General features: G+C 53.1%; 1 protein-coding gene across 1 annotated transcript in view; it reads right to left on the bottom strand.

The window, feature by feature from the left end:
• The window catches only part of PPFIA4 (PPFI scaffold protein A4), a 64,210-nt gene that overhangs the window by 7,616 nt on the left and 30,180 nt on the right, over positions 1 to 26,414 (bottom strand). Inside the window, exons 3-23 of the mRNA XM_085304109.1 lie at positions 20,079 to 20,180; positions 19,796 to 19,960; positions 18,826 to 18,900; positions 17,446 to 17,541; positions 16,718 to 16,939; positions 16,029 to 16,175; positions 15,373 to 15,511; positions 14,923 to 15,002; positions 13,049 to 13,180; positions 11,469 to 11,531; positions 10,013 to 10,104; positions 7,242 to 7,383; positions 6,771 to 6,976; positions 6,065 to 6,305; positions 5,767 to 5,802; positions 4,949 to 5,082; positions 4,614 to 4,777; positions 3,807 to 3,903; positions 3,423 to 3,504; positions 2,568 to 2,768; positions 956 to 1,018 (exon numbers count right to left, since the gene is read on the bottom strand). Of these exons, the coding sequence (XP_085160235.1) occupies positions 956 to 1,018; positions 2,568 to 2,768; positions 3,423 to 3,504; positions 3,807 to 3,903; positions 4,614 to 4,777; positions 4,949 to 5,082; positions 5,767 to 5,802; positions 6,065 to 6,305; positions 6,771 to 6,976; positions 7,242 to 7,383; positions 10,013 to 10,104; positions 11,469 to 11,531; positions 13,049 to 13,180; positions 14,923 to 15,002; positions 15,373 to 15,511; positions 16,029 to 16,175; positions 16,718 to 16,939; positions 17,446 to 17,541; positions 18,826 to 18,900; positions 19,796 to 19,960; positions 20,079 to 20,180 (2,679 nt within the window). The remainder of the gene's footprint in view (positions 1 to 955; positions 1,019 to 2,567; positions 2,769 to 3,422; positions 3,505 to 3,806; positions 3,904 to 4,613; positions 4,778 to 4,948; positions 5,083 to 5,766; positions 5,803 to 6,064; positions 6,306 to 6,770; positions 6,977 to 7,241; positions 7,384 to 10,012; positions 10,105 to 11,468; positions 11,532 to 13,048; positions 13,181 to 14,922; positions 15,003 to 15,372; positions 15,512 to 16,028; positions 16,176 to 16,717; positions 16,940 to 17,445; positions 17,542 to 18,825; positions 18,901 to 19,795; positions 19,961 to 20,078; positions 20,181 to 26,414) is intronic.

Genomic DNA, 26,414 nt, shown 5'->3' with positions numbered 1-26,414 from the left:
TCTGGGYGTTTTCACAGGCACCCCTTTCTTCAAAGCCGCATTACACCCTGTGCGCTGAGCCTAGAAACGGCACAGATGCCACGGCTCACACACTCCTCCTGGCAAACACAGCCSCCCCTGCTAAAGACAGGTGAATGCAGTGAAACACCCAGGCTCCATCCACACTGCCTTGTAGGCTACAACCYCCGGAGGCACTGGCCAACCCAGTTTGCCAAGTTTTCAGCTATTTTTTCCATTGTCAGTCTGTGCTGGTTTTGCTCAACCTTGCAAAATGTGCTAAGTGCTGCATCCCTGCCGTAACTCTCAGCTCTCCATCCCCCCAGAGCTCCCACCAGCTACAGGCTTTATGCTGCCCAGTCAGTGGACACAAGCTTCAATAAAACGCCTAATTCACACAATTGATCTGAAATGCTGCCCCTGCTCTGAGACACAGAAACAGGATCATTAAGTTGCAGACAGGAGAGCATGGGCACATATCTCCAAGGGGCCCCATACACTCACCTGGAGTAGTGACACCACCTGCCCATGCAAAGGGGATGATATTTGGACCTGCAAAGGTCCATGGGAGATTAGCCAATAACTTCTCTAGGTGCAGGATGACAAATATGTGACTCATTCTCATGCATCTATCTGAGCTCACTCCTGGCTTTTCATCTTTCCTTCTTTTTTCCTCTAACTCACAATACAGACAAGCTATTCTGGAAATCCAATAAAAGCCATAAGATTTTGACAAACCAAAATGCGTCTGATGGTTTTTAACCAAGCTTTCAAAACTGTTCAGATTTTAAAGCCTGAAAGATGGTTTCTAAACAGGTGCATGGTACTGGTCAAGAACTGACACATGAGACACAGCTAAGACTGCTTCCCTCTTGGGGTTTAGCATATTAATGCATGCCCAGAGCTCAGTTTGGTGACTGATAAACTGTGTAGCGACAGCGGCACTGGCCAGACTCACCGTCTTTGTGGAAGTTGCCATATTCTCCATCTCCTCATGGGTGACCCAGACATTTCCAGAGGACTAAAGGGGAAAGGCACAGTGATCAGGTTAACTAGCCATGGAGCTGTGGCCTAACAGGTTGATTCTGGGACCAAACGAAGGGACTGGACCAGGAGTGACCCAGCTGGAAGCAAGCCTGGCTTGAGATGTTTTAGGGTCTCCTGCTGTGTGGTAGAAGCAGGACAACCCAGAGAGAGGCTGCCAAGCAGGAGCAGGGAGAATCAGGCCATCCTTGCTCTCAGTGCTGCCCTCAGTGGTATCTTGCTGCATCCTCCTAGCTCAGGCAGCCAGCACCCCTGTCACCTGCGGGGAGCCTGGGCCATCTGCACGGCGAGGAGCACAGCTCTTTGCAGAGATCCTACAGCGGGGACCATGTGGTTCAYGCTTTTCCCCTGCCCTTCTGCAGAGGACTGCATGACCCAGGAAGGCAGCCCTGGGCTGAGGTGTGCACATTGGTAGGCACGGCAGCACCTGCCACATCAAGCCATGGTAGTATGCCACAGCCAGAGGATGGAGAAGCCCCTCTGGCTCTTTCACTGCTTTTACACTTTGATTTYGTATTCTGAGAGCTTGCAGGCCCTTCTCTGAGGGCTGTGACCCCTGCCTTGGCCATCTGAGGGACACATCATGCTTGGAACAGCAGCAGAGTGTGTGGGTAGAGGTGGCTTGTGGCCCTTTCTTTCTGTTGACTGCTTTTCTACAGACACATCTGAGCATTACTGGGACACCACTGTCTCCTAAGAATGTTAGGGACCAGCACAGGCCACAATCTCTTCATCCATCCTATGTCCTACCCAGGGGAAGGSTGGGTTCTGCACTTCTGACCTGATCCAGGAATTTCAGATCGTCCTTGAAAATATTTATCATAGAACRGTAAGGCTGGAAGGGACCTCTGGAGATCATCTAGTCCAGTCCTCCGCATAGCCCATACGGGGATTGAACCTGCAACCTTGGCTTTAGCAGCACCACACTCTAACCAACTGAGCTAAACCTGCCCCCAACACTTTGGCCAAATATTCCCTGTGCCAGCAGCAGTGATAATCATAGAACCATAGAATGGTAAGGTTGGAAGGGACCTCTGTGTGGAAACAATTGAGAAAWCAGCTGTGAGTATCTGAGCTGGCAAATACAGCTAACACGCACTGTTTCATTCAGATTTTATCCTTTCCAGGGCAGACAGTCCCTGAGCTTTGCTCTTCGCAGGGTGCTTGACAGGGTTAGCTTCCTGCTGACAACCTCTGTGTGTGAGGATAAGAGCATCTGTTGGTGCTCAAAGATAGGGAAGTGCTTCACACTTGACGACAGTAAATTATCTTTGCACCTGAGGATACATGTCTGGTGGCTTGACTGCTCCGTGCGGGGGTATCACCTCCTCTATGGCCTGCTTCAAACATCMGTGAGCCCTTCCTCGCTGCATTTGCCTGAGACACTGGGATTCTCTGGGGACTGATGAACCACTGTGGTCCCAAGGAGCTGRGGGAAGTGGAGCCCAGCCACATTGCCTTGTCCTGTTAGAGTCTCTTTTGTTGGGRGATGGTTCCCAAGTGGGTTGGTGGTGCAGAGCACTTACCGTCCGYGAGGTGGGTGGTGCTGATGGGCTTGTGAGTGACACCATCTCCTGGATGGCCAAGCGCAGCTTCAGGCGATGCAGGGCATTGCTGATGCCAATCTCCCTCTGGATCTCAGTGTCAGACAAGGCTGACATGATGGCCCCACTCTTCACATTGGCTCGGCAAGCGGCAACGTACCAGGCTGGCATCCCCACCCAGAGCTGCCAAAACAGGGCAAAGCTGCTGACTGCCTGGGGGACAAACCCTAACTTCATCTGATAGTCTTCATGATGCCCTCTTTAAACATCAGTACCAAAGTGGGATGCCCATGTGGAGCTCCTTTGTTTTTCAGACCTTGCACAGATGTCCTGGTGGCAGCGCAACATCCCTACATGTCATGAACGCAGCACAGGGAAAGAGCATCTGCTAAGCCTTTCAACTCAACACCATTTTCCTTACGCTCAGGCATAAAGAAACCCCCACCCACAACTCTACAGACTGAGAGAGGGATGTGGGTATCTGCTCTGCTCCATCAGTGCTCTTTGCTTGATCCCACAGTGGTTCTAAGACAGCTTCTCTGCCACATCTCTGTCCTGCTGTCCAGCCAGGTCAGCAAATATCTCCAGGACCAGAGAGAGGTCCCTGCTGACACCTGCAGTGACCACCTACTCTGCAGGGCTATTTGAGGGGCTCAGAGCTTTGCAAGGAGAAGATGTTGGGCATGAGCTGCTCTGCAACTGCTACCTGTGTGAAAGGATCAAGCGTGGTTGGAGTGCAGGCCACCACACCCTGTGCTGCAGGAGTATGCTACAGACTGACTGCAACTGCAAAGCAACTGGTGTGTGGGGACAATGCGTGGGCACGCTCTGCCTCACCTCCAGCCAGGAGACAACAGTTGGGCCATCCCAGTGAGCAAAGGGTAGTCCTTTCCTCCGAGCCTCTTCCAAGAGTTCATGCCTGGAGGGAACAGCAGCATAAGAGTGATTTTGGGGGGGCTTGTGGGAAAGGGAGCAGACGTGGCTTGTACAGGCTCGYGACATGAAGGTAGGTGAGAAGGACATCTCAACAGAGAGGAGACTGCGGGCAGTAAAAAGCAGCCAGCAGCAAAGCAATAGTGGAGCTAATAGGGCCCCAGGAAGGGTGAAGTTGAGAAGACGTCTCAGTTTAGGGCTTTTCAGCAATTCTCACACYCCTGCCATGGCTTAGCAGCCATCAGGTGGGACATTTCCTTGCTGGGGCAGGGAAGGAGGGCCACTCACTTCTTCCGCAGGCGTCGATCCTTCTCGGCCTGAGCCCCCAGCTTGCCAAGTCCCAGGGGGTCCTGCATGCCCACCTCTGTGTCAGTCAGCAGCACTACTGAGCAAGCGAGACATTCCCAGAGTCAGTGCGACATCCCCGGGATCAGTGTGACATTCYCACAGTTAGCCTTGCATCCCTAGGGTCAGCATGGGCACTGCTGGGGTTCCCACACCATGGCATTGGGCATGCACAGTTGCAGCACAGCAGGTGATGGCCCTTCCCCATTTCCAACCCACTCCGACAGACCCCAGGTCCCTGGGGAGTGCCGAGGGGATCCTTGTCTGCCATCCCTTCTGTTTCAAGACACCCAACTCTGCAACAGTGAAGGATTTAGCTACAGAAACCTGGTGCCCACTGAAGGGCTACGCAAGATCAGGGAAGTCCCACGGGGAGGGRAACAGATTTGGGGAACATTAGAGATAAGATACAGTGATGGGGAATCATTACTGTCACTGCAGCTGTTGGAGAGCATGAATTCTGATAACGTGCTCACGCCAGAAAGGGACAGAACACCCCATGATACACCTACTCTCAGACTGGGGCTGTACTGTCAGACCAGTACAGAAGCTGCACAGAGATCAGAGACAGTAGACTCTGGGCACAACTCAGCTGTGGCCCTGATGTCTCCAAATCAGATGGGATGTCCCTACTTCTCTGCCTGGCACCCGCAACTGCACCTCAAAGCCAGACAGTGTCAGAAGTGTGTGGACAGCCTGGCCTGCGAGGACACCCGCTCAGCGCGCACGGGAATGGGGCTGCTCACGGACCCTGCCCTGTGGCCCCTTCTCTGCTCAGCTGAATCAAGCGGCCCTTCTCTTTTTTCCCAAACAAGCGCCCGATGGAGGATTTGATCCCCTTCCTCTTGGAGCCCTTGTGCAGGGAGTCCTGGCTGCTGTTGCTGCTGGGGTTGCTGGCCTGCTCCTCCAGTGAGCTGGGGATGGAGGAGGGAGAGGAACAGCAAAGCCTTTAGGTTATTCCCGAGCAGCACACAAGCCACAGCAAACCCCAACCAGTCCCATAGCCCCACGCTCCCCCTACCCCGAGTCCTGGGGCTGTTGGAGCAGCCACTGTCAGTGCAAGACCTAATGGATGCTTCACATACCTCTTCCCATCCTCTTGACTTAGTGCAGGGTGGCCCAGCTTCTCCAGTCGCAGTGTCCTGGGTGAGGATGGGGGAGAGGTCTCACATTTGATGGTAGTTTTATCCTCTCGACTCTCGTCCCGAGCTGCAGGTGACTGAACAGACAGAGGAGCTGTGAGGTTTGACAGCAAAACCCCGGCCCCGTCGATGCCCTGCTGGCTGCCCCAGACTGACCCCCTCTCTCTTGCTCCATAAAGGCATGGCCAAAAAAGCTGACAGCACCCTGTGGCTTTGCCACATGCCAAGATTAGCCTAAACCCAAGCCCCAGCAATGGCTGGAGTTGCCAAGGCAGATGAGAAGGTCACAAAGGCCAAGATCCTGGGAATGGGGAGGAGAGAGGATGCAGCCCCATGGTTCAGGTCAGGATGTGGGGATAGAAACTGCCAGCTGTAGCAGAGGGCTCTGAGGAGCACATACGGGAATGTCCCCAAAACACCCTGTYCCCAGTAGGGATGCATGATGTTTGAAGACCCAAAGGCTTTCCGAACATCCCGTGTCCCACCAGTATCCACAGGYTTCTGGTCCCAGCTCCCATGCCAGAGCAGGCAGTGCCATGCAGATCAAAGACGAAAGGTGCAGCCAAGGAACACAGAGGACATGGGGCTCAGACTCCAGTGATGTGGCTGGCATGCCTCCAAGCACCTGATGGGATCCCCCTGAAGCTCCTGCTGAATCCCTGGGGTCCCCAGCTCTGTGCAGCCTGACCTGGCATGGACAAAGCCAGGAGCAGACTGGAAAAGGGGCTTGGACAGAAACCAATGGGATGGGAACGACTCACAAGCAGTTTCCTCCGGTGCTTCCTCAAGTCACTGGGCTGATTGCAAGGGGGAAAGTGAGAGAGACACAGAAAGGGAGGTGGTCAACAAAAAACACTTCCCGCAGCAGCCCTCCATGCCCCGGCACGGCAAGTGGCACTGGGGCCAGGCAAGCCAAGCTAAGAGAAGACAAACACAGGCACCCCATTCCATGTCACACCCCCATACACCCGTGCACACACCCTAGTCAGCCACACGTGCACCCCCTGTTCAGCTTCATCCCCTGCCCTAGGCTCCCWCTGGTCCTGTGTGCCATCTCACCAGCGTCATGATCCCCATACGGTCGAGGTCCTGAGCAGCGCTGCGGGAGGACAGCTTGGGGGTGGAGCGCCCACTGAGTGGTGGGGATGAGCTGGCCAGGGACAGGGCTGTCAGTGAGGTGGGGATGGAGGCTCTTTTGCACAGTTGGGTGAGGTTCAGGCCCTCCATGCTGCCACTCGTCACACGGGTCTCCAGCTCCTCTGCACGAAGCTCAGTAGACTCCTTCTCCTCTTGGATCATCCTGGGGGAGCATCAGAGATCAGAGCTTCCGGTTCCCACCTTTCTGGTGGCAGTCCCTGACCATTTCACACCTCCCGGCCATGGGCTTTTTCCCCCACACCATGTAAAYGCACCCAAGGTGCCATGACTTGAGCCCCTGGTCTCTAGGAATGGCAGCAAGACCCATCAGGATCCATGGAAACCAGGGCACAGAGGGATCCCAATTTCATTTAAAATTTTACTGGAGGGCTGCTTTTCAACAGCAATTATTTCAGCAAGCCAGCACTGGCACAGCTGAGGGATAGGCAGCCACAGGAAGGGAAGGACAGAGCCCTGTGGCTGGATGTCCTGGAGCTTCTTCCCTGGCTGAAGTCGGACCAAGACCTCAGTCTCAGGGCATCAGACCTCCTCCCACGACCTGGCAGTCCGTGGCCCCATGGAGCCATTTCAGAACAAGACAGTATCAGTTTTTGGCTGTGGATACTACCTGATCTCCTCATTGATGGCGTCCAGTTGCTCCTGGAGCATCATGGCCAACGTCTGGGCATCTGAGTGCCCGCTGGGAGAGAGCACATCCATGGAACTGAAGAGCGTCTCACGGTCGTCCTCGTCCACATCAGAGATCTCGGGGTCACTGTCGAATGCATGAGGCCCCGCGGCCAGAACGCTGCCTGCCTGGGCCTGCTCCCAGTCCTGAGGGAAAAAATTCACTGTTCATGCACAGCAACCCCATGTCTCTGAAAGCCAAACTGGAAGCCTCCAAGTAGCAGTCAACATGATCCCAAGGCAAAACCTTTCCTGCTGGATTACTCCCACGTAGGCGCTAGGTGAAGGAAATTGCCCCATGTCCCCAGTTCAGTGGAAATGCCCACATGTGAGGTCAGCATCCAAGCCAGGAGACCACAGCTAAGCACCCAGAAGGTGATCTCGAACCAGCGGCAGCATGAAGATGGGTTACCTTGGCTGGCTCCTCTCGCCGCGTGGCGAATCGACCCTTCTGGGCCCGAGGTAGGCCTGGGGCTGTCCCAAAGGTCTCAGCAGGGGCATGGACCACGGTGCTCAGCGGAAAGCGCAGGTCTGTGGTGCTGCCCATGTGGGACCTGGGAGGAAAGAGTCCATTGTGGAGGCTGCTCTGTGCAAGGATGCTCCTGGCTGCCCCACTAGCAACCCAGTCTTGCCCAGTATAGAGGAGCAAGAGGATGGTGCTGCTCCAGGATGCCCCCCAAGCACTGTCACTTGCTCCGAATGAAACAGGGTGCAAAATCAGACTCTAGAAGGGAAGGGAGCCTTGCTCTCCACATCCTGGCCCTGGAGATGTGGTTGCAGGCTGTAGCACACCTAGCCTTGGGCACTACCCTGCTGCTACCTCCTCCTTTRCTACAGTACCTACATGGACATCCAGCTAGATCTGGTTGAAAACACAGTATAGCAGGTCCATTACAAAGCCTTTGGCTGCACAGTCCCCTCCTGTCTTCCCCTCTCCAAACACAGGAGAGGGGAAGACACGTTGAGCACCTCTCAATGTGTATAGCCCCAGAGTCCCCTTACGCTCTTCCTCCCCATCCCCAGGGTGAAGAACTGGAGCCAACCTGGGAGCTTTCCTTCTTTTTTTTTTTTTAAGTTTTCTTTAACATTTTCACAAAAAGCCCTGATGAATAAAGTCCCATTTGAAACAGATTTTCTGGGTGTGGGAACATGAGCATCTCTTGGAGTCCCCCATCAGAAAGAATCTGGGAATTCTTCATCCTCTTCTTCCAAGCTCGGGCAACGCTCGGCAATGGGTTCATGTGCTGGGCAGAGCAATACAGTATTTGGACATGAAGACACTTTTTGCCACTTGTGGTACTAATTGGATACCTCCGCCTTGCCTTGTCGCATAGAAATGCCTGTAAAGGTGATCCTGATGTTGCCAATTCAGTGACATTTGCATGAGCCTGTAGGAAGTCCAAGGCAGCAATGGCAGCTCTCCATGCACGGAAGATGACTTGTTTATCTAGTGGGGGATGTGTGACTGGTGTCTATCCCACTGGACACTGAGTTGATGGAAAGGCAAGTAAAAGGCAGCTATTGGSTCAGCTCTCCTCGCCTTAGAGACCCATTCATGCTGCTGAGTGAAGCCCCTTTGCAGAGAATGGGATCGTTACTCCCTGTACGAATTGTAAGAGGAGCCATAAGGATTTTTGGTGTGATTTAAGGAAAAAGGACCCTGGAATACAGGCTTTCCAGAGCAGATCAGTATTTTTCCACCATGGTGGGTCTGGTTCCCAGCAGAGATACAGGTCCAGGCTCCCTATCCCAGTATCTTACTGAGCCCAGACAAAATTGCTAATGTGAGCAGCTTGGCTTGGCATCAGCTAGGTGTTTGCAGATGAAGGTGCAGCCCAAGGTTTCAAGGGGATTTAAGCGGTGGAGCTGCTGACAAGCTGCTTCTGAGCTAAAAACAGATAAAGAAACCTTAGACAAAAGCTGACATTTCATCTAGGGGATTACTTCAACCTCTGTAACTCAAGATTTCTGCTGAATTTTCCTGAGGAAAAAATTGTCTCTGCTGTTCTTACAAACCCACACAAGGAAATCTCACATTCACCCCAGACACTTCACCAGCACTTGGTTGTCCTTCATCCTCACAATCTCTTCCGCGCTCTTCCTCGTTTCTTCTCTCCATGGCAGACACGAAGCAGCCAGTCCCTCTCCTCTYTGCCCTAGCTGCTGACATATTTGAAGCTTGTACATCAGCTCCTTTCCATCTTTTCATTCCTTCATAAGAGGTGAATTTTTGCAGCTGATGGTCAGTACTGGCATTCCCTCACTGCCTGTAATCCAAGTTGTGAAGGCTCAGGAGAGGATAGTGTGCAACACTGGTAGCCTCCTTTTCTTACTTTCCGTGGCTGTTCCTGCTTTTCTTGCAGTGGTGCTYGTCCCCTCATCCAGTCCTGGAGACTGAGACCTAATGGACTCACCTTTCCTCCTGCTGCTCTAGGCTGGGATCYCCCCTTCTCCCAGCCAACTTTAAAYGCAAAGGTGTGAGAGARCCATCATGGAGAGGAGATAAAAATGGGGAGGTTCATTCTCTTTTGCCTCCAACACCTTGAAAGCACCATTGCAGAGCACAGCACTACATGGGGATCTCTGTGCCTCTGGGACATCACTGGGTGAGAGCTTTCTCCTTCCCCACCAACCCATTCCCAATGTACCAGGAGGGAAAAGACATTTGGTGAACATCCAGCTTTCATAGGGACTTTGCAAGACTAAAAATTAGCAGGAAGGAAGAAATCCCTGCATAGTCAGTGCCAGTTTGAGCCATGCAGCGAGGATAGTACTGTGGCACTGACTGCCTGGGTAAAACCACCCCAAGACAACTGAAAGAGGTTGCACCCTTTGCACRGAAAGAAAAATGATGCCCAGTGTTTTCTTTATCCTCAGAAGAGCAAAGTTTGGGCCATTCAGTTCAGCTGGGCTTTTCTGAAGAGTCAGTGTCTTTCCCCAGGACAGATCCACACYGGGGACAGTGCAGCTGTAGCTGACCCTGCTGTGAGGAGCCACCCCACAGCCCTGCACTGAAGCTCAGCAAATCCATGAAAGTCTGATGCCAGCTGCATTTTGGGGAAGGGGAGGTGCGGGGGAGGGGGGGTAAATCGTGCTCCAAGAGCAAACCACCCCCAAAGCCATGGATGCATGGATGCGAGCCAGCATGTAGGCTGGCAAAGGCTTTGGGAGCTGGACCCTTACCTCGTGTGCACGCTCTCCACAAATGTCCCACTTCTGGTCTTGAGCTGATCAACCTCCAGTCTCAGTTTGTCAATCTCGTCTGACAACCGTCGCTGTTCGGGATGAGACAAAAGACAGACAGGGGTTGGTTTTGCTCTGTAGAGTGGCCACATTTTGTGCAATCCATGTCCTCAGCTATTTTCATATTTATATTCTCTTTAAAAATTCCCTTCCAAGGTTCAAAGCACCTTTGATACATCAGTAAAGAAACAGCTCATGCAGGCGATAGTGAATGACCATGCTGGAGTGATGCCGCGAAGGGAGGGAGTGATCACAGGCCAGACAGACAGACAGACACGCGTGTGCTGGAAGCAATGCTAGTTTGAGAGATGAAGGAGAATCGGTCCCACTAGGATGCTCTGGCTTTGCTCCAGGCTGAACGCATGCATTCACCTCGGCAAAGGGCTGGCAGTGAGGAACCTGCTAGACAAATCTAACAGTGGCCCTATTCCTCCCACTGCCAGCCCCGTCCTCACCAGGAGCTTGGGTCTGTGCTAAGTGGTCAGGTTGTACTGTGGGAGACGCAAGGAGGGAGGTTGCAGCTGAGCAGGGAGGCAGGGCAGATGGGTTCCTCCAGGCACAGCAAGATCCAGCCCTCCGTACAAACACACCGAACCGGGGCTGGGCAACATGCGAGCAGCATCACATGAGCCTCCAAGCTCTGACTCTGCCTGGAGCTTATCAGCCATGGCCAGGGAGCTGGACCTTTGCCTGTACATCCTCGCCATGAGCAGGGAGCAGCTGGGAGAGCAGAGGCCCTGGGTGACAGGAAAAGCAGCCCACGGATCCCCCCAGCCATGCACTAGACACAGGGCACATCCCAAAAAGTCCCATCACTTCCAAAGGTGCAGCCCCCCCGGCTTTCCGGCTCAGGACAATGGGGACTCGTCTTGCAGACCCTACTGGGACACCTCATCTAAGAGCAGGAGAGGCACAAAGACCTGCAGGGCCTGTTGCAACCTGGACGTGGAGCAAATGTTTCCCCAAGCTGAGCAAGGGGGGTGAGAAAAGCCTCAAGGGAGAAGGCTTGTGGCTGTCTTGACAGGACTGTCCCTTGCGGCCAGGCCACACCAAAGAGCAGCTAAGCACGCTGGAAAACCCTCTGGAAACACAGGTGAAGCAACCCCAGCCTCGCTGCTGTCCTTGGTGGGGGTCAGGGATGGATGAGTGTGATAGAAATACGGAGATGGGACTGAACGTGCCTGTTAGGGAACCGAACCAGGGGTCTCCGGGAAGGTGGGTGGCAGCTTCCATCCAGCCACTGCGTGAGTTAGTTTGTGGCCTCCTGCTGCTGGGTGCTTTGGGATCCCAGCTCTTCCGTAACTAGGGTATTTTTAGGAGGCGTGATTGCCACTAGCCAGGGATTAGGAGCGAGGAAGCGCAGTCACTAGGGCAGGCTCCCTGCAGCAGCATTTACCTTGTCGTGCTGGTGTTCCTCTATCTGCTTTTGTGTATTTTCCAGCTCTTGTAACAATGTGTTCTTTGAAAAATGAAACAAAAGAAAAGGGAACAAAAACAGGAAAGAAAAAGAGAGACCATTTAGGAAGCGGCTGTGGCCCTGTGGCCTCCCAGAGATGGCCAGTGTGGAATCACCGCATGCACAGGGTGACGGATGTGAGGCAGGAATGATGGCAATGGTTCCCCGACCTTTTCCTCACCTACCTGCCTGCAAACCAGTCTTCTCTGCAAACCTCCTGCTCCTCAAGTAGGGCTGCTGTGGCCTGATTCCTGTCTCACACCACAGCCACAGCACAGCCATGGTGGGTGAGTGGTGATTAGAGATTTGATAGGCAGCATTTAAAGACTAGGAAATGTAGATGAGAGGAGATCAACTCCTCGAGCAGCTGGGTCAAGGGCAAAAGAGTCCCCTGCATCTATGCTAGCGAAAAGGCAGGAGAAAAACGTGGTGAACTTGAGACTGTCTAACCTGATGCTCTTTTTTGGGGAAGTATTGACAGTGCTGACAGCTGGGCAGGCATTTCAGCATCATTTTTGCCCCAGAAAGATTCAGACAAACTCTGTGGGTGAACCAGTGCCAGCAGCAGGCTGGGGAGCCAGTGATRCCACTTTACAATGTGCCACCACTCTGGTCCCTGTTCCCCACCAGGGGCGGGAATTTGGACTCAGTCTCATCTGCTGGGTCCTGCTCTTTATCCAGAGCTGCTCAGATGTCAGCCAAACAGCTGGACATGCTCGTTCAGCTGGCTCTGGTTGGGGACAGGAGGTGCAGAGCAGCTTGGAGACAGACCTGGTCCCAGATGCATCAGCTTTAGGATGCATCTCTGCATGATTTGATTCATAGGGGGAGCCTGGCTCCTGCAGGAACCGAAACAGAGGATAATTATCAAGGGCTGATCTCCCCTCTGCAAGGCAAGGATACCCCTTGCTCTGAGCTACCTGCTCTCCCAGTTAATTGCAATCACACTGGGGCAGCAGCTCCTGCAAAGGAAAGCCCAGCTCCCCCGGGCGAGCAGGGTGGGAGGCGGAAGGCTGCTCACGGACTCTGCCCCAGGCTGCAGAAGGCAGATGAGTCCACCAGCAAGGCTAGGGGACAGGAAAGTTTCAAGGCAGCATGTGCAGGGGGGCAGGATGTGGGAGAGGGTGAATGCTGTGTTTTCTCCTGCAAAATGCAGTGAGGGTTTTGTTGTGCCAGCCAGGCACAGGCTGTGGTTAAGGATGAGCAGAGGAAGGCACAGGGAAGCGAGGGAATAGAGCAGGGCAAATCCTGCTGYCATCGGACGTGAAAGGGGGTGGGGAATGGGTCTTGTAGGGTGAGGGCTGGCCAGAGGCGAGGGTGCAGTGCAGAATGCACTTCCCTGCATTCCCATCAGCCTTGGTGTCCGGCTGGCATCCTGCATGTGATCATTTCTCCATCCCTGCATGAGTACTTCCAACCTTTGCACTGCAGCTGACTGAGGCTCTGCACCAGAGGGGATGCAGACCCCTCACCCTCCCRAGGACCCAGAGGACCCCTTGCTCCAGCACTGCAGCCACTACCTTCTCCTCCAAAGCTGCCATCCTTTCCTTCAGGTGCAGTTGCAGTCGCTCATTGGACTCGCTCAGTAGACGGTCCACAGTGTCTGAGAGCCGCTTGTTGTGTTCCTCGTTCATCTTCTCCCGCTGGCGGGCCTGCAATGGCAAGTAGTGGATGGCCACATCAGTCCTTGGGGCTGCTTGTGGCAGGAGGGGACTTCATACCTGCTCCTCCGACCTTGGAGAGTCAGGAGAGGTTCAATGTCCCCTTACTACATTGTTTCCACTGTTGGTGTAACAGGTGATCCACCGCGCCCAGCTTTGCAAGGAAACCCACCCTTATAGCACAGATCACACCCTCCGCTGGGGCTCTGCTGCTCTCTGCCACATATGTTTCCCAAGCAGGGTTGAAGCATGGAGTAGACAGCATCCAAAGAGATGCACCTTTATCTGCCTGACAGTGCCCAAAGCTTGACCCATGTATCTCCAGCTGCCCTGGGACACTCCAGGGAAGCTGGGATGTGCAAATAAAATCACACATGATGCAGTGTGGAGACCTCTGTGAAGCATAGCATGGGTGCAAGAGCCCCAAAGACAACCGTGATGCCTGCATGGAGGATGGTAGGCATAAAGCATCGGTGGCAGTGGGGCTCTGCCTCAGTTCATGTCCCCCAAACAAGCAATGCCAACAGGTCTCTGTCTTGTAAGCAGTAACCCCATGTGATGATGCTCAGGAGTTGCCCAGTCAGGATAAGGGCAGGTCCCACCAGTGCCTATCCTTGAGATCAGCAAGGAAGAGGGTAGGCTCAGCTCTGACACTTTTGGTCAGCTCTTGCAAACAAATAAAGCTTCAGTGCAAAACCTGATTTCAGAAGAGTGCTTTGCACTCAAATGCCTTCAAAACATTAGTGTTTTAAGTGTTACAGCTAATGGGATGTGGGCTGAAATGCACAGCAATACCATCAGCATCAGGAGGTCAAGAGGACAACCAGCTATTTGTAGGTCTGCTTCTAAAAAGACAAGGCAGGGCCCAGAGATGCTCTCCAGAGAGAATCCCCTGACATGAGGACAGTCACAATTTGAGGACACCTTCCAGACCTCAGTAAGTACCAATGCTCTGGATTCACAAAGGTTTCTCCAAATCTCTGCCCTGGGCCACCACAACCTGGACCTTCCCCAGCCGGACCCAGAGCTGGGTCATGTGCTGTAATGCTGCCAGGGTAACCTAAGAAATGAGCATCGCAAAAAAAAAAAAAAAAAAAAAAAAACTTGATTGCTGGCTGAGGAGCATGGCAGCAACTGTGTATCCTGCAACACCTTGGCTCAGCCTCCCACTTCTTTGAAGGGTCATGCTCTTTACTCCCAACAATCCTTGGTCCAGTTCTGTTACTGATCCAGGTTGGTGCAAAAAGCTGCCAGAGCCAGTCTGGATACTTCATGGCTTCTGCCATGCTCCATCTGCCAAGTAGCCCAGAATGCAGATATGGGGATGAGCTTCCCTGTCTGCCCAGTGTTTGGGCTCCTGGCTTGGTGCTTCTGTCCATGCCTGGCACTGCCTGGGCAATGACCTGAGCTGCAGGCATCATGCAGGGAGCAAGGGGGTGGCACAGGGAAAGGAGTATAGGAGACACATTAWCAACAAGAAAGGATGCCAGGGAGACAGGAAAATCACTGCCCAGCTGGCAGCAGAGACCATCATCAGCTCCTGAGTGACTCCAGACAGAGAGATCCTGACTGGGAAAGGACTAACGAGACCTTTCTCTCCATTGTGCACTGGAGATATCAGCTGAGTCAGCCTGTTGCGGTATGCCCAGGCACCTGCATGCCAAAGTGAGAAGGAACTGAAGCTGGACCAGGACCCGCAAGGACTCCCCCCATCTGGGTTGASCAGCACTTACCCTTGCCAGCTCCTGGTTCTTCTCCTCCAGCTGGCTCTCCAGCTGCCGGAGGTGCTCCTCGATGCTCCCGTGCCTCTCTTCTGCCTAGGAGAAGCAGAGCAACCCTCTTGGATGGTGCTCCCCAAAATTTTGTGGTCCCTCCTGCCTTGTGGCATCCCTCCCCAGAATGCAGCATTACCTCCCACTGCCTCTATCCCCACCACAGTTTGCTGTGCTGTCAGCCCCCAAATGACCRTGCTAGCAAGGGAATCGGAGATGGAGGCACTCCACAGCTGAAACGAGAGCGGGGAGCCTTGAGCCTGCAAGGATGGCTTGGGGACTTGCCAGAACACTGAGGAGCAATGGGCCGCCGGCTTGGGGCTCTGTCACTGGACACAGGTGGCCAGACCTGTCTCTCCTCTGGTTCCTTCATGCTTTCCTGGCCTGGCCATCCCTCAGCATCCTGCACACTTGCCTTGGTGAGTGCCGCGATGCGCTGAGCCAGCTCTGCTTCCACCTCGGGCAGCGTCTCTGCTTTCCTCATCGTCTGCTGCAGCTTCTGCTCCGCCAGTTCCAGTAACTCTTGCAGGTGCCGGGCTTTCTCCTCACACTGCAGGACGAAGCACAATAGGGTCCCTGGCACCAAGGCTTGCCCACATCTTATCCCCAGTGCCTACTTCTCCCTTCCAAATGTCTGGAATGGTAGGAGCCTTCAGGTCCAGCTGTGAGCTGGTCCCAACTGGGAGGGACTAGTCCCAGGTTGGAGGAAAGGGTGATGGGGGAAAATACATCCTGCTCCCACCACTGTGGTTGACACATGGCTGGACCAGGAGGGTCTGATGCTTCCCATTTCAATTCCATTCCAAATCCCGCCCAAGATGCTGTCTGCACATGCTTCCTACACATGGTGCCACTGAGTCTGTGGCTACAACTGCATCTGGAACTGGTGATTAGCCCTGTCTCTCCAACGTCTGCTCCTGGCTATCATCTGACACAGTCTCAAGCAYGCAGATGGGGTGTTTCAAGGTGGGGGAAGGATGGTGGTTCACCCAGCTAGGATGTGCCAGTTTGGTCTAGCCCCTTGCAAGACCAGTGCTGCACCACTCCATCCACACCAGCAGTGGTACCTGGCGGTGCARGGACTCCTTGTTGGCCAGCTCGCTTTCCAGCTTGTCGTTGAGGTCATGGATGGAGGTGGCTTCTCGCTGGGCTGCCAGGTAGCGTTTCTCCAGTGTGGTGATCCTCTCCTCCATGTCCTCTTTCTGAGCCAGAGCCTGACAGAGCAATGGGGCAGTCATGTCCCATATGAGTGGAGCACTAAAGTGGGGGTCCTGGTGCTTCCCCAGCCCTTTTCCCCATTTGTGGTCCTGATCTGTAACCTTCAATTTGGGAACCACCAGCCACACCACTCCTGTAAGCCTGGGACACCCTCCAAGTCCAAGCACACAATAAAAATCCTGCTTCATACAGGGACGAAGGACAGTAGAGTGGGGGAGTAACAACAGGTTAGTCAGCTAATCACAGCAAACCCATCCTTTCTGCTAGGATGAGCATGGCTCATTGCTCTGAGTCTGCAGCACACTTCGGTTCCTTGGCATCTACTCACAAGCTCAGGGAAGTCCTGCTGATGGACTGCCTAAAAAGCCCCCAAAGGTAGTGGTCTATTTTGGGAAATGCTGGCCTTCACCCTCCTTTCTGCATGTACAATAGGAGTTACAATCCCTCCCCAGCCCAGAGTGTGGAGCAACTATGAGCGTCTCTGAAGCTGCAGCGGGGCCTGGGATGGGGTTTACAGTGTGACAAGACAGTGCCTAACCTCTCTGAGGTCCCTCTGGTACTTGCTGCTCATCTCCTCCGATTTGATCAGATCTTTCCTGGCAGTGCCCAGATCCTCCTCCAGCTCGGCGACGCTGGCAGCCAAAGCAGAGATGCGCTCCTTGGCCTGGACCACTTCAAAATTTTGCTTCTCCAGGAGCTCCTGCAGCTCCACCACCCGCCCTGCCTCATCGTCGGGGTGGACGGAGCCGTTGGAGAGCCGCTGCAAGCCAGCAGAGAGGGATGTGGATGCCTGGCTGTCCCAAAGCATGGGCTGGCATTGCCTGAGGCTACCCAGCAAACAAACATGGCCCTGCAGGGAGCTAGTGTGATGGGGAGATGCTGGGGAGCCCAGGGAGGTGGCGCTCTGGGAACCGCTGTGAACAGTCTCCACTAACCAGAGACACGGCTCCTCGCAGGCTCAGCGGGACAGGAATAGTTGAGGGATGAACTCCTGAATGCACAGAGCATCCCTGGGAAGCAGAGTCCTAGTAAGTGTCCAAATAGGAGCATAGATATCCCTGCACTGGGAAATGGCCTACTTGGCCTGTATCCACCTAGCAGGGAAGGGCATTTCCAAGGGGAAATGTCCCAATTAGACCCAATGGAGAGGGGAAAAGGTTTTCAAATGTCCAGGGGTGATTCAGCTTCCTGTAGGCAGCAACATGGGGATTGGAGAAACTGTGGCTCAGCGAACACAGCCAGAGTAGGTATTTTCAGGGCTCCTACCTTCCAGGGAAGCTTCGGTGCTGGCTCCTTGGACTCCCTTTCATCCCGTTCTCCTGCTGGGGCCTCCCGCACAGGGCCTTGCTGCAGAGTGGCCACCTGCAAGACAACAGGAGTTAATTGATCAGAGAGAGCTGACAGGACTAGYTGGTTGGGCCCTGGGTGACATCAGTCTTGCTGCACCCAGGTCTGGTACAGGAGGACAGGGAAGGCAATCGACCCCTGCACAGTGTTGGGGAGGCAGATAGAGGCCACCAGCCACCTACTGGGAGAAGCAAAGGCAGATGCTGTTTAGGATGGGTTCCACATCTGTGGGGCACAGACTGGGTGTCCTGACCTCTCAATTGCAAGTAGCTTCCCAACAGCTTCCTCCATCTTTAAGAGCAACCATCATATTCAACCAGTGCCTATTGCTCAGTGTAAACTGGAGGGAAAGGCTGAAGAAAACAGAGGGAGGCAGAGGTCCTATGCAGGGTATGAGAGGGTGAAATGAAGGCACAGCACTGATGCAGGATGAAGCTGCATCTTGTATTGACAAAGTGATGCTTGTTATGGCCATGTGAGGAGTCTGAGCCCCAGCAGCRAGGTGTTTCCACATGAGCTGAGCCCTGCCTCCTGGGAAGCACTTCAGATACAAGCAAAATTACCAGTTTTAGCAGCCAAACAGGCTCTACACCCAATACAACGTAAGCAGCAGGAGCAGGAGATAAACCCTTRTTTTGTGCCTTGCTCCACTGTGAAGGATGGGGGAAAAGCTCTTTGCAAGGGATCCGAAAGCCAAGTGCTGTCTCCCCATCAAGCCCAGAAAATTATTGAGAGATATGCCCTGGCAACTGGAAATAGCAAAATTTTGCCAGATTGAGGCCTTAATGGGTCAAGCTAGCTCTTTTTGGCAGCCATGGCTGGGTTCCAAGATGAACAGGCTAAATATTGGAGGGAGACAGAGGAGCCCCACACCAGCGTTATGTGAGACAATGTGCTTGRAGCAGGGTCTTTGCTAAGGCACAGAAAACCTCAACAAGCAAAGTCACTATCAGCCAGCTGAAATGATTCAGGTTCAGCTTGCTTTTGTCAATGAAACGAAAACTCAAATGGCAAAAGAACAGAGGAAAACCTCATGTGTGAGAAAAAAGTTTCATGGAACTATTGGTTTCTTCGTAAATACTAAGCATGYACAAGCCTCGATATGAATTAAACCTGTTACATTAAAAATGTTGAGAGCCATTTTTCCAATTTGTATGATCATTCTGGGGGCTGAATTTCACCAAATTCAACATGAATTCACAAATTAGGTCTAACACACTCTCTAGTGTATCAAGCAGTCCCTGCCCACCAGTTGCCTCAGCAAGGGCMACAGCACAGGATGCCAGATGTCCCTCTTACCTGCCGATGGGCATCCACAAGCTGCTCCTCTAAGGTTGCCACTCGCTCTAACGCTGCTCGCAAGCGCTCTCGGACCTGCAGTTGTGCAAGATAATGGGAAAGGCTGTTACTTATCTGTAGTGAAGTTGTCCAAGAGCCAGGCAAACTCCTAGCCCCTTTTATCCAGCTGACTGCCAGGCTCAGGTGGATCACATCCAGGGCACAGGCTCAGTAATCTTARGGCAGGGATGCTCCATCCCATCACCTGAGGGAGAGAAAGCACACTGGAGAGGAACAGCCTGGGAAAAAGTGACTCTTGGAAGAGACTCAAGGCTGGGGTACCTTCAAGACATCTTTAAACAGAGCAGGGAGATGYCCAAGGCAAATGAGTCAGAAGGAGCAGTTGTGGGTCCTAAGGCAAAGACCACATCAGGGTCTCAAATGCCAGCACTCACTTCCTCCAGGCAAGAGAGCCAGGGAAGAAAGATCCCTGTCCCCAACAATCTCCCTGCAACTTAAACCCTGCAGCATCCACTYAGCAGCCCCATCAGCTTGGTTCTGTGACTGCAGCTCAGGTCTGAGCCATTGTATTTCAGCACTATCAGCCTATGGCCGTGGGGATAAGTCTGCACAGGGGATGCCCTGGAGCTGGAAGTTGAGCGCTCTGAGCTCTGCTCAATCTGATGTTCCCATGCACATGCAAAGGCAGCTGTGGCACAGATTGCTACRCTGAACTTAATGGCAAACCCGTCTGGAGGACTGATGTGTAACAYCATGGTGCTGCAGCTTTTGGCTATCCAAAAACTTAAAACTTGCTGCTGAGGCACCATGTGTCACCACCTGGTTTAACAACAAAAATGGCATCCAGAGGGAGAGACAAGGCCAAGCCACCCAGGGGAGAAGGAGGAAGGTTGGGTCAGAAAGCCTCGATGGTTGGTTCTGAGTGAAGGATGCTCACGGAGTGAGCCAGGAGGGAGAAGTCTCATCTCACCTTTTCATCTAGTGCCTTGTGATGCTCAAACAGCGACTTAAGTGCTTTGAGCACCTCGACCTCGCTGGAGACCCCAGACGGTGACTGGGCCTGGCGCTTGACCACGGTCATCCTCAGGGACCGCTCATGCCTCGACACCAAGCACTCCAGGTGCTCTAGCAAGAGCTGCAAGAGAGCAAGTGCAAGGTTCTTACCACCCTCACCATATGGATACTGACTGAGCAGGTCGCAGTGCCCAGTGTTTCTGGGAGCTGAGACCTGAACAAGARAGATTTATGCTTACCCGGGTGTTATTGCGCTCGGCTTTCAGCTCTGAGATCTCCTCTTCCCTCTCCAGGAGCTGCTCTCGACATGCACTGAGCTCCCGTGTCAGCGTTGCAAACTCCTGCAGAAATCAGGGCATATCACAGCATCAGAGCTGTAAGCAAGGAGCACTCGACGGAGCGAGAGCCAGTGTGCTGGCCSTGCCACCAGGATCCCCAGCATGGAGCAGCTCCCATCTGGCACCCGGTCAGYGAATGAAGGGGATGGGAAGAGGGGAACAGAGAGAAATCGAAGGAGAAGCACAACCAGGCAGGGAGGTGATGTATTCCTGGCCTCCCCAAGGGCTTCATGGGAGAATGCAACACCTTGCAAATTTATCCATTTGCTTTGATCAATAATGACACAAGAAACCGCTTTGCAGCTCCAGAGGCACTTGACAGCATTTGAAGCATCCCAATCAAGGCCATCAGTATGCTCCCACCCTYACTGTCTTCTTGACACAACCCAGCAGCACATCTACCTTGGAGAGTCCCGGCAAAACTTACTGCAAAGCCACAGCCAGTCAGGATGGATCCCCTGGCCCTGAGAAAACCTCTGTCCATGGCCTCAGGGTCTGGCTTCAGCCAAAATTTCGTTCCAAGGATAATGATAACAACCACTCTGAGTCAGYGTGTTAGCCTGAGATGCTCAGATCGCACTCAGAGAAAGGCAGATTCTTGTCTGGTTTCATCCTTGGTGCCCCAAACCACTCGGCCAGCTTTCCAAGTAGACTTGTCCCTCTTTGTGCCTTTTTACTCCCGGATTTTGGCAGCCTCTGGGATGCAGGCAAAAAGGGACAAGGCTGACCCAGCAGGGTTGCATGCACGTCTCCCCTGGATGAAAGTAACAGGTTTTGGAGCAAAGCGCCGTTGTGCAGCTGTGCTGATGCAAGCCCTGATGAGCKCCTTCCAGGCCCAAGTCCCAACCAAGAGAGACAGGTCGTAATGGAAGACGTATCCCACCGGCTACCAGTCTTGCAGATGCCAGCAGTCCCTGCTCCGGCCACCTGACCTTCCTGGTAGGTCACWGCCAGGAAGGAAGAGCTGGGCACAGAGCAGTACCAAAGCAGACCCATAAACCCCCAGCACAGCTTATGGGTTTCTTAGAAACAGAGCAACTGCACTTGTGACTATACTGGAGGGGAAAGAAAACCCGCTATGAACTTTCCGTGGTGTAGGAGGGTTAATTTGTTCTTTAAAAATGAAAAGCAAGTGTCCAGGTTAGCCCAGAAGCATCCTCCCACTGCTCTCAGGGCTCTGTTGCTGGTTTAGTCACCAGTACATGCTGAGGCTAAGCAACACTTTGCAGCTGGAGCTTTTGGGGGTGTAAAATGCAAACGGGCACCACCGAAACGCTTCATAAATTTACATTGGTTTCACACCACTGCTGAGAAGAACTAAAAAGGAAAAGGGTTTCAGAAGCTGAGATTTGTTTGAGCATTAACAAACCAAATTTCAACGAGGGGCTGAGAGCAGTTTTACAGTGTGAAATTCTTCTTCACTCTAATTTTCATGTTAAAAAGCCCCAAATCTTAAAATTGAAGCAAAACATTCAGGCTTAAGCTGAATTAAACACTGATCAACTTAAAGTGAAACCTCCTGCAACAGCTGACATCTTGCCAAGAAATGAAGAGCTTTTAAACCTATTTGTCCCAATCAATTTTTTCTTCTCCCTTCTCTCCCCATGCTCCACACAGCTCATACTGATGTCTAGTCTCTGTCTGAAACCCTCTTCGACAGCGCAAGAGCGTGACCGTGTTGGATGGGATTGTTTTTACCTCTAACGGCTGATTCCTGAACACCCGACCCTGAATGGAGGCACCTTTCCCCAAAAGTCATAATTTTTGGAGTTGTTTGCAAGGCAGGGTTGCCTGAAACCCCAACACTGGTCCTCTCCCAGGACACGGCACCTCTGTATGCCAGGCAGCAGATTTCCTGTTGTTTCATCCTTGCAGGCTAATAGGAGATTCCCTGGACAAGGGTTTAGCTTTGYCATGGGAAGAGGTTGACCTGGCCTAGGCCTTCGAAGAGATCCTGCCCTCTGCATCCCCAGTTCCTGCTCTCACAGTGCTTTTCAGTCTGGGGTTGATATGAGGATGATGGTGTCAGAGTGACACTCTGAGACCCCATGGTGGGACAGGACCTGAGTCTGCCACATGCACCAATGGGGAGGAAGGGAAAGAGCAGTCACAGCAGCCAAAGTCACTGTCTCTATAGAGTGCTACCCTTCTGCCCATCACCATACCTCGGGGCTGCTGCCCCTTGACATCTTCACTCCAGGATCTGACCTTCCAGGCTCCTTTCCAGCCCTGCTCCTGCCCTATCACTTCCCCAGAGACTTCTCCAGCCCCATCTCCATCCATCATTCCCCCAAACAATCTCAGCACCCTGCTTACAGCCCCAGTCGTGCTGAGTGACCATCCCACGTCTGCTCTCGGGCCATCTTGCAGCTCCAAAAAGTACAGCAAAGCCTACCACAGAGCCGRCTCCTGGGGAGGTCACTGGACTTGGCCAAGGCTTTCCCAGAGCTGGGCTCTCCCCAGCCCCTGAAGATTAAGGCTTGTCAGAGGCCAGTGGCACACGCTTGTATGTGCGTGTCCCCGAGTTATGCAAGGGCTGTACRCAAGAGCGAGTGGCTTGTGAGCATCCGTGCGGATTACGCTGGACTTGGAAAGCTGGCGAGGGGAAAGCATGCAAGAGCTGCAGCAAGAGCAGTTAGCGGTGCYGAGATTAGGTGCCCATATATTGATGGCTGGTTCAGATTTAGGGATACGTCACTCTCCAAGTCCCTCGATACACCAGGATAAAGACAGGGAGGCTTATGGAGCTCAGTAAAAGCATCCTCACAGCTGTGAAGTCTCCTCGCAGCTGTGAAGTCCCCAGGGCCTGTTGTCAGCAGCCTGAACTAAAACAGGGAGCGATGAAGCACATCGGCTGCTGACTTTCCTCCAGCACTCGGCAGGGACCTCAAGGCTCCCGCATTTGTGGAGGACTAAAACACTCGTTCTGCCCCATGGCTGGTGGGGGAGGCTGGGGTTGCAGAGGTGGATGCTCTCCTCACTCATGCTCTTTGGAAACCTGCAGGTGTGCGGGGTAGGAAGCCCAGCTAGGTTAGAGATACCTGATATATTGCAAATGCAGGGTACAATGAGGCAGCAAATGATGCTGCCTGCAGTGTGGGAGAACAGGACAAAGCTTTGGAGGCAGGAATCAAAGAGGGATGCCATGGCAGAAACAGTGATTGCCAGTGCTCACCCGTCATCACTCGCAATGCCTGCATGGCCTCTGGGGCTAAAGAAGCTGTACAGATTGCACCAGCAATCRTGTTTTCATCCCAAAAGGTGAGATTAAAAGAGAGCAAAAATCTGCTGCAGAAAGACATGCAGCCCCCTCATCTAACCCAGCATAATYGATGGGTGAGCAGGTCAAAGTGGGCAACAGCTCCAGACACAGGCACATCCTGGGCTGACAGGGGCAGAACATGAAGATCCTGCCCCAATCYCACTCCATCAGGGTGCCTGGAGTGCCTGGCCCTCTCCTAGCCCTCCTCCCTGCTGATAATTTTCTTCCAGCATCAGTGGAACTGCTTCAAGCACTGTTGTCGGCTCAGCGGGGTTTGCCCAYGCCCTGCATGTGGCTCTGCTCCCAAATTTAGAGCTATGGGTAGCCCAAGAGCAGCCACAGGGTGCAAAGGTGGCCCCTGTGGGGTGAATATTCCTGGGTTAACCTGTGTCCTGCATGGCCCAGAGGAAGTAACAGAACTCAAAAGATTGACACGTACATGGGTTTGTATTACCCGACCCGTGCCAGGAAYGGCTGGCCAGATCCCTCATTCTGCGCCACAACCAGGCTGTCAGGCTTGGGGCATCCATTGCTGCAAAAAGAGACAATAACTGTCCTTTCTTGGGGAAATTCTGGGAAAAGGAGACTTTAATCACTGCAACTAGCAGCAGTCCCAGCAGTAAGATGTGACAGCAGGAAACAGTAAGGGAGACGATTTGCAAGTCTCAGTGTGATGCCCTCAGAGTCACACCACCACTTCATCACCTGCCCATAGCTACCTCCACTAGCCCCAGCTGTGCCAGATGCCTGACCCGGCACAGTGACCTTGCTCCCACGCCAGGGGCACCACATGAGCTTGGGGACCATGAGGACAAGCCATCTCTGACTCCCATCTATAGACAATCCCTTGGTGCCCAGGCTGGGGCTGAAGGGGACTGGGCTACACCATCAGCTACAGCTTTTACCCYGATCCACAGGCACAAAATTTCCCTAAGCCTCAGTGAAGTGGCAGAAGAAGATCTGCATGACTTTCTTCTTCCTTTGCCTTGGCAAGGAATATTCCAGGAGATGCAGTGGTGCCCGCTGCCTGCACCTGGTTCCAATAAGCTTTCAAACTAAGCAGGGACACCTATAAATGGATTAGAAAGTGAAGAAGAAGTGCCTGATCTTCAATCAAATGAATGACGATTAGACACAGAGCTGGGAAGCTCTGAGAGTCCTCAGGAGCCCTGCGGGAAGCCCAGCAACCTGGGAGACGGCTAAGTTGGATTAAAATCAAACCATCCAAAGCCAGATGAGCATGACTGGCTGGGCTCAGTCCCAAGCCCTGTAGAAGCAGGGATTCAGGTGAACAGATGCTATTTTCCTGGTGCGAGTGGGGAGAAGAACCCAGAGCACTGCACAAGATATTGAAATGATGCATGGTGGCTCAGTGCTGATCACTATTTGGTCAATGCTGGTCATGTCCTGGGTTTGGGGATCACCCACCTCAGCCGTACAAGCTGCTGAATGGGCACTAGTGACGGGGAAGGGAAGGATGTGCAGGGTGGCCCTGCAGTCACCGACAGTGGGAAAGGGATGGAGAAAAGCTGGAGGGAGGCCAAAAAAMCAGCTACATGGAGACAACTAGGAAACCAAGGAGAGATTTATGAAGCTCAGTCCCTTTGTACTGGCAGAAGACAGCTCGAAGACAACCCAATGAAAAAGAAGCATRACCATTCTCCCGGGAGTTCCCAAACTGAGCTCCCAGAGATATAAGGGACTTCAAGAGCTATAACCTATCCAAACCCACCTAGATGCAGAAACATCCTTCAGGAAAAGGCYAAGAGGCAAAATTGTCAGCTGCAAGCTGTCTTTTGCCTCTTGCAGCACAAACAAGGATCTGCCAGGATCTCACCAAAGCAAGCAAAATCCCCCATCTCATGGCAGGAGCATGGTGACTGCTCCAACACACCCAGGAATAAATTGGCTCCAGTTGCGTGATTAATGACATTTKAAGGCCCCTAATTGGAATGATTGCACCTGACAGCTGGGTTTTTGCAAACACAGGGCAATGTGGGAAGGCTGCCTGTGATGGGAARTCAGTGTTGCTTACTTGGTGAGTGAGGGATGGAACTCCATCCACCCATGTGGATGACAGGCTGGGAGGAGGCAGACCCATCCTCCCGGTTTCTCCTTGCTGTCCCAAGAGCRGAGCAGAAGAATTATGAGAAAGCCCTAAGTCACTGTCTGGGGGATAAACACAACTCCTGACAACATGTGGCATGGGATTATGAAGATTAAATCCCACTAGGCAAACCCAAGGCTTCAAGCATCGCTCACTGTCAATGCCGGGCAGCACAGCAGCACATCCTRGCCCTTCCAGCCAGTGCCATGACTCTGTGGGGACCATCCATGGGGAAGATGTGTCTCCCACTCTTGGCATCCAGCTACGACTTCCATATTTCTGCCCAGCRTTGCTCAGAGGGGGATATACATACAGCCAAGCAAGCAGGAATCCAGACCTCAGCACCCTTGTCCCATAGGAGAACAGCCAGCCCTAAGGGTTCAAAGCTGAGCTGCGGGATCCCTCCCTCCTCATCCAAAATCTTGAGATGCTTAAAAAGCTTCTCCTGTTTTCCCCCAGTTAGAGTCTTTGGGGTTTGTATTTTCACGTTGCTCTTTGTAAGCATGTACGCTAGGCAGGTTTGTTAAYGAAACGGGAGGAATTGGGGGGATGGAGGTGGGCTCACAGGCACCTCCAGGGACCTCGGGGATCTTAGTGGGTCTGTCCATCCTAAAAGCCCTGCTCTCTGCTCCCTAGGCAGCTCTGAGACACAGCGAGGGCATAGCAGAGAGGGGCCATCATGGAAGATTTGCAGGAGGTTTCCAAGGACGTTGGTACCAGCAGCCACTGTGAAATTTGGGAGCCTGATCTCCCTCTCATGCTGCTGGGGACAGGGAATCTTGCAAGCCCCCAGTTGTCGGGGGGCAGGGAGAATTGCTGTCCCACATGGGACCTGCACTGGGAACACATCTGGACACACCTGGTGTCC

The sequence above is a fragment of the Rhea americana genome, unplaced genomic scaffold (assembly GCF_003343005.1).
Source record: "Rhea americana isolate MKP2758 unplaced genomic scaffold, rheAme1 scaffold_203, whole genome shotgun sequence".
Taxonomy (NCBI): Eukaryota; Metazoa; Chordata; class Aves; order Rheiformes; family Rheidae; genus Rhea; species Rhea americana.
The sequence above is the reverse complement of the archived record's forward strand: the minus strand, read 5'-3'. Positions and strand labels throughout refer to the sequence as shown.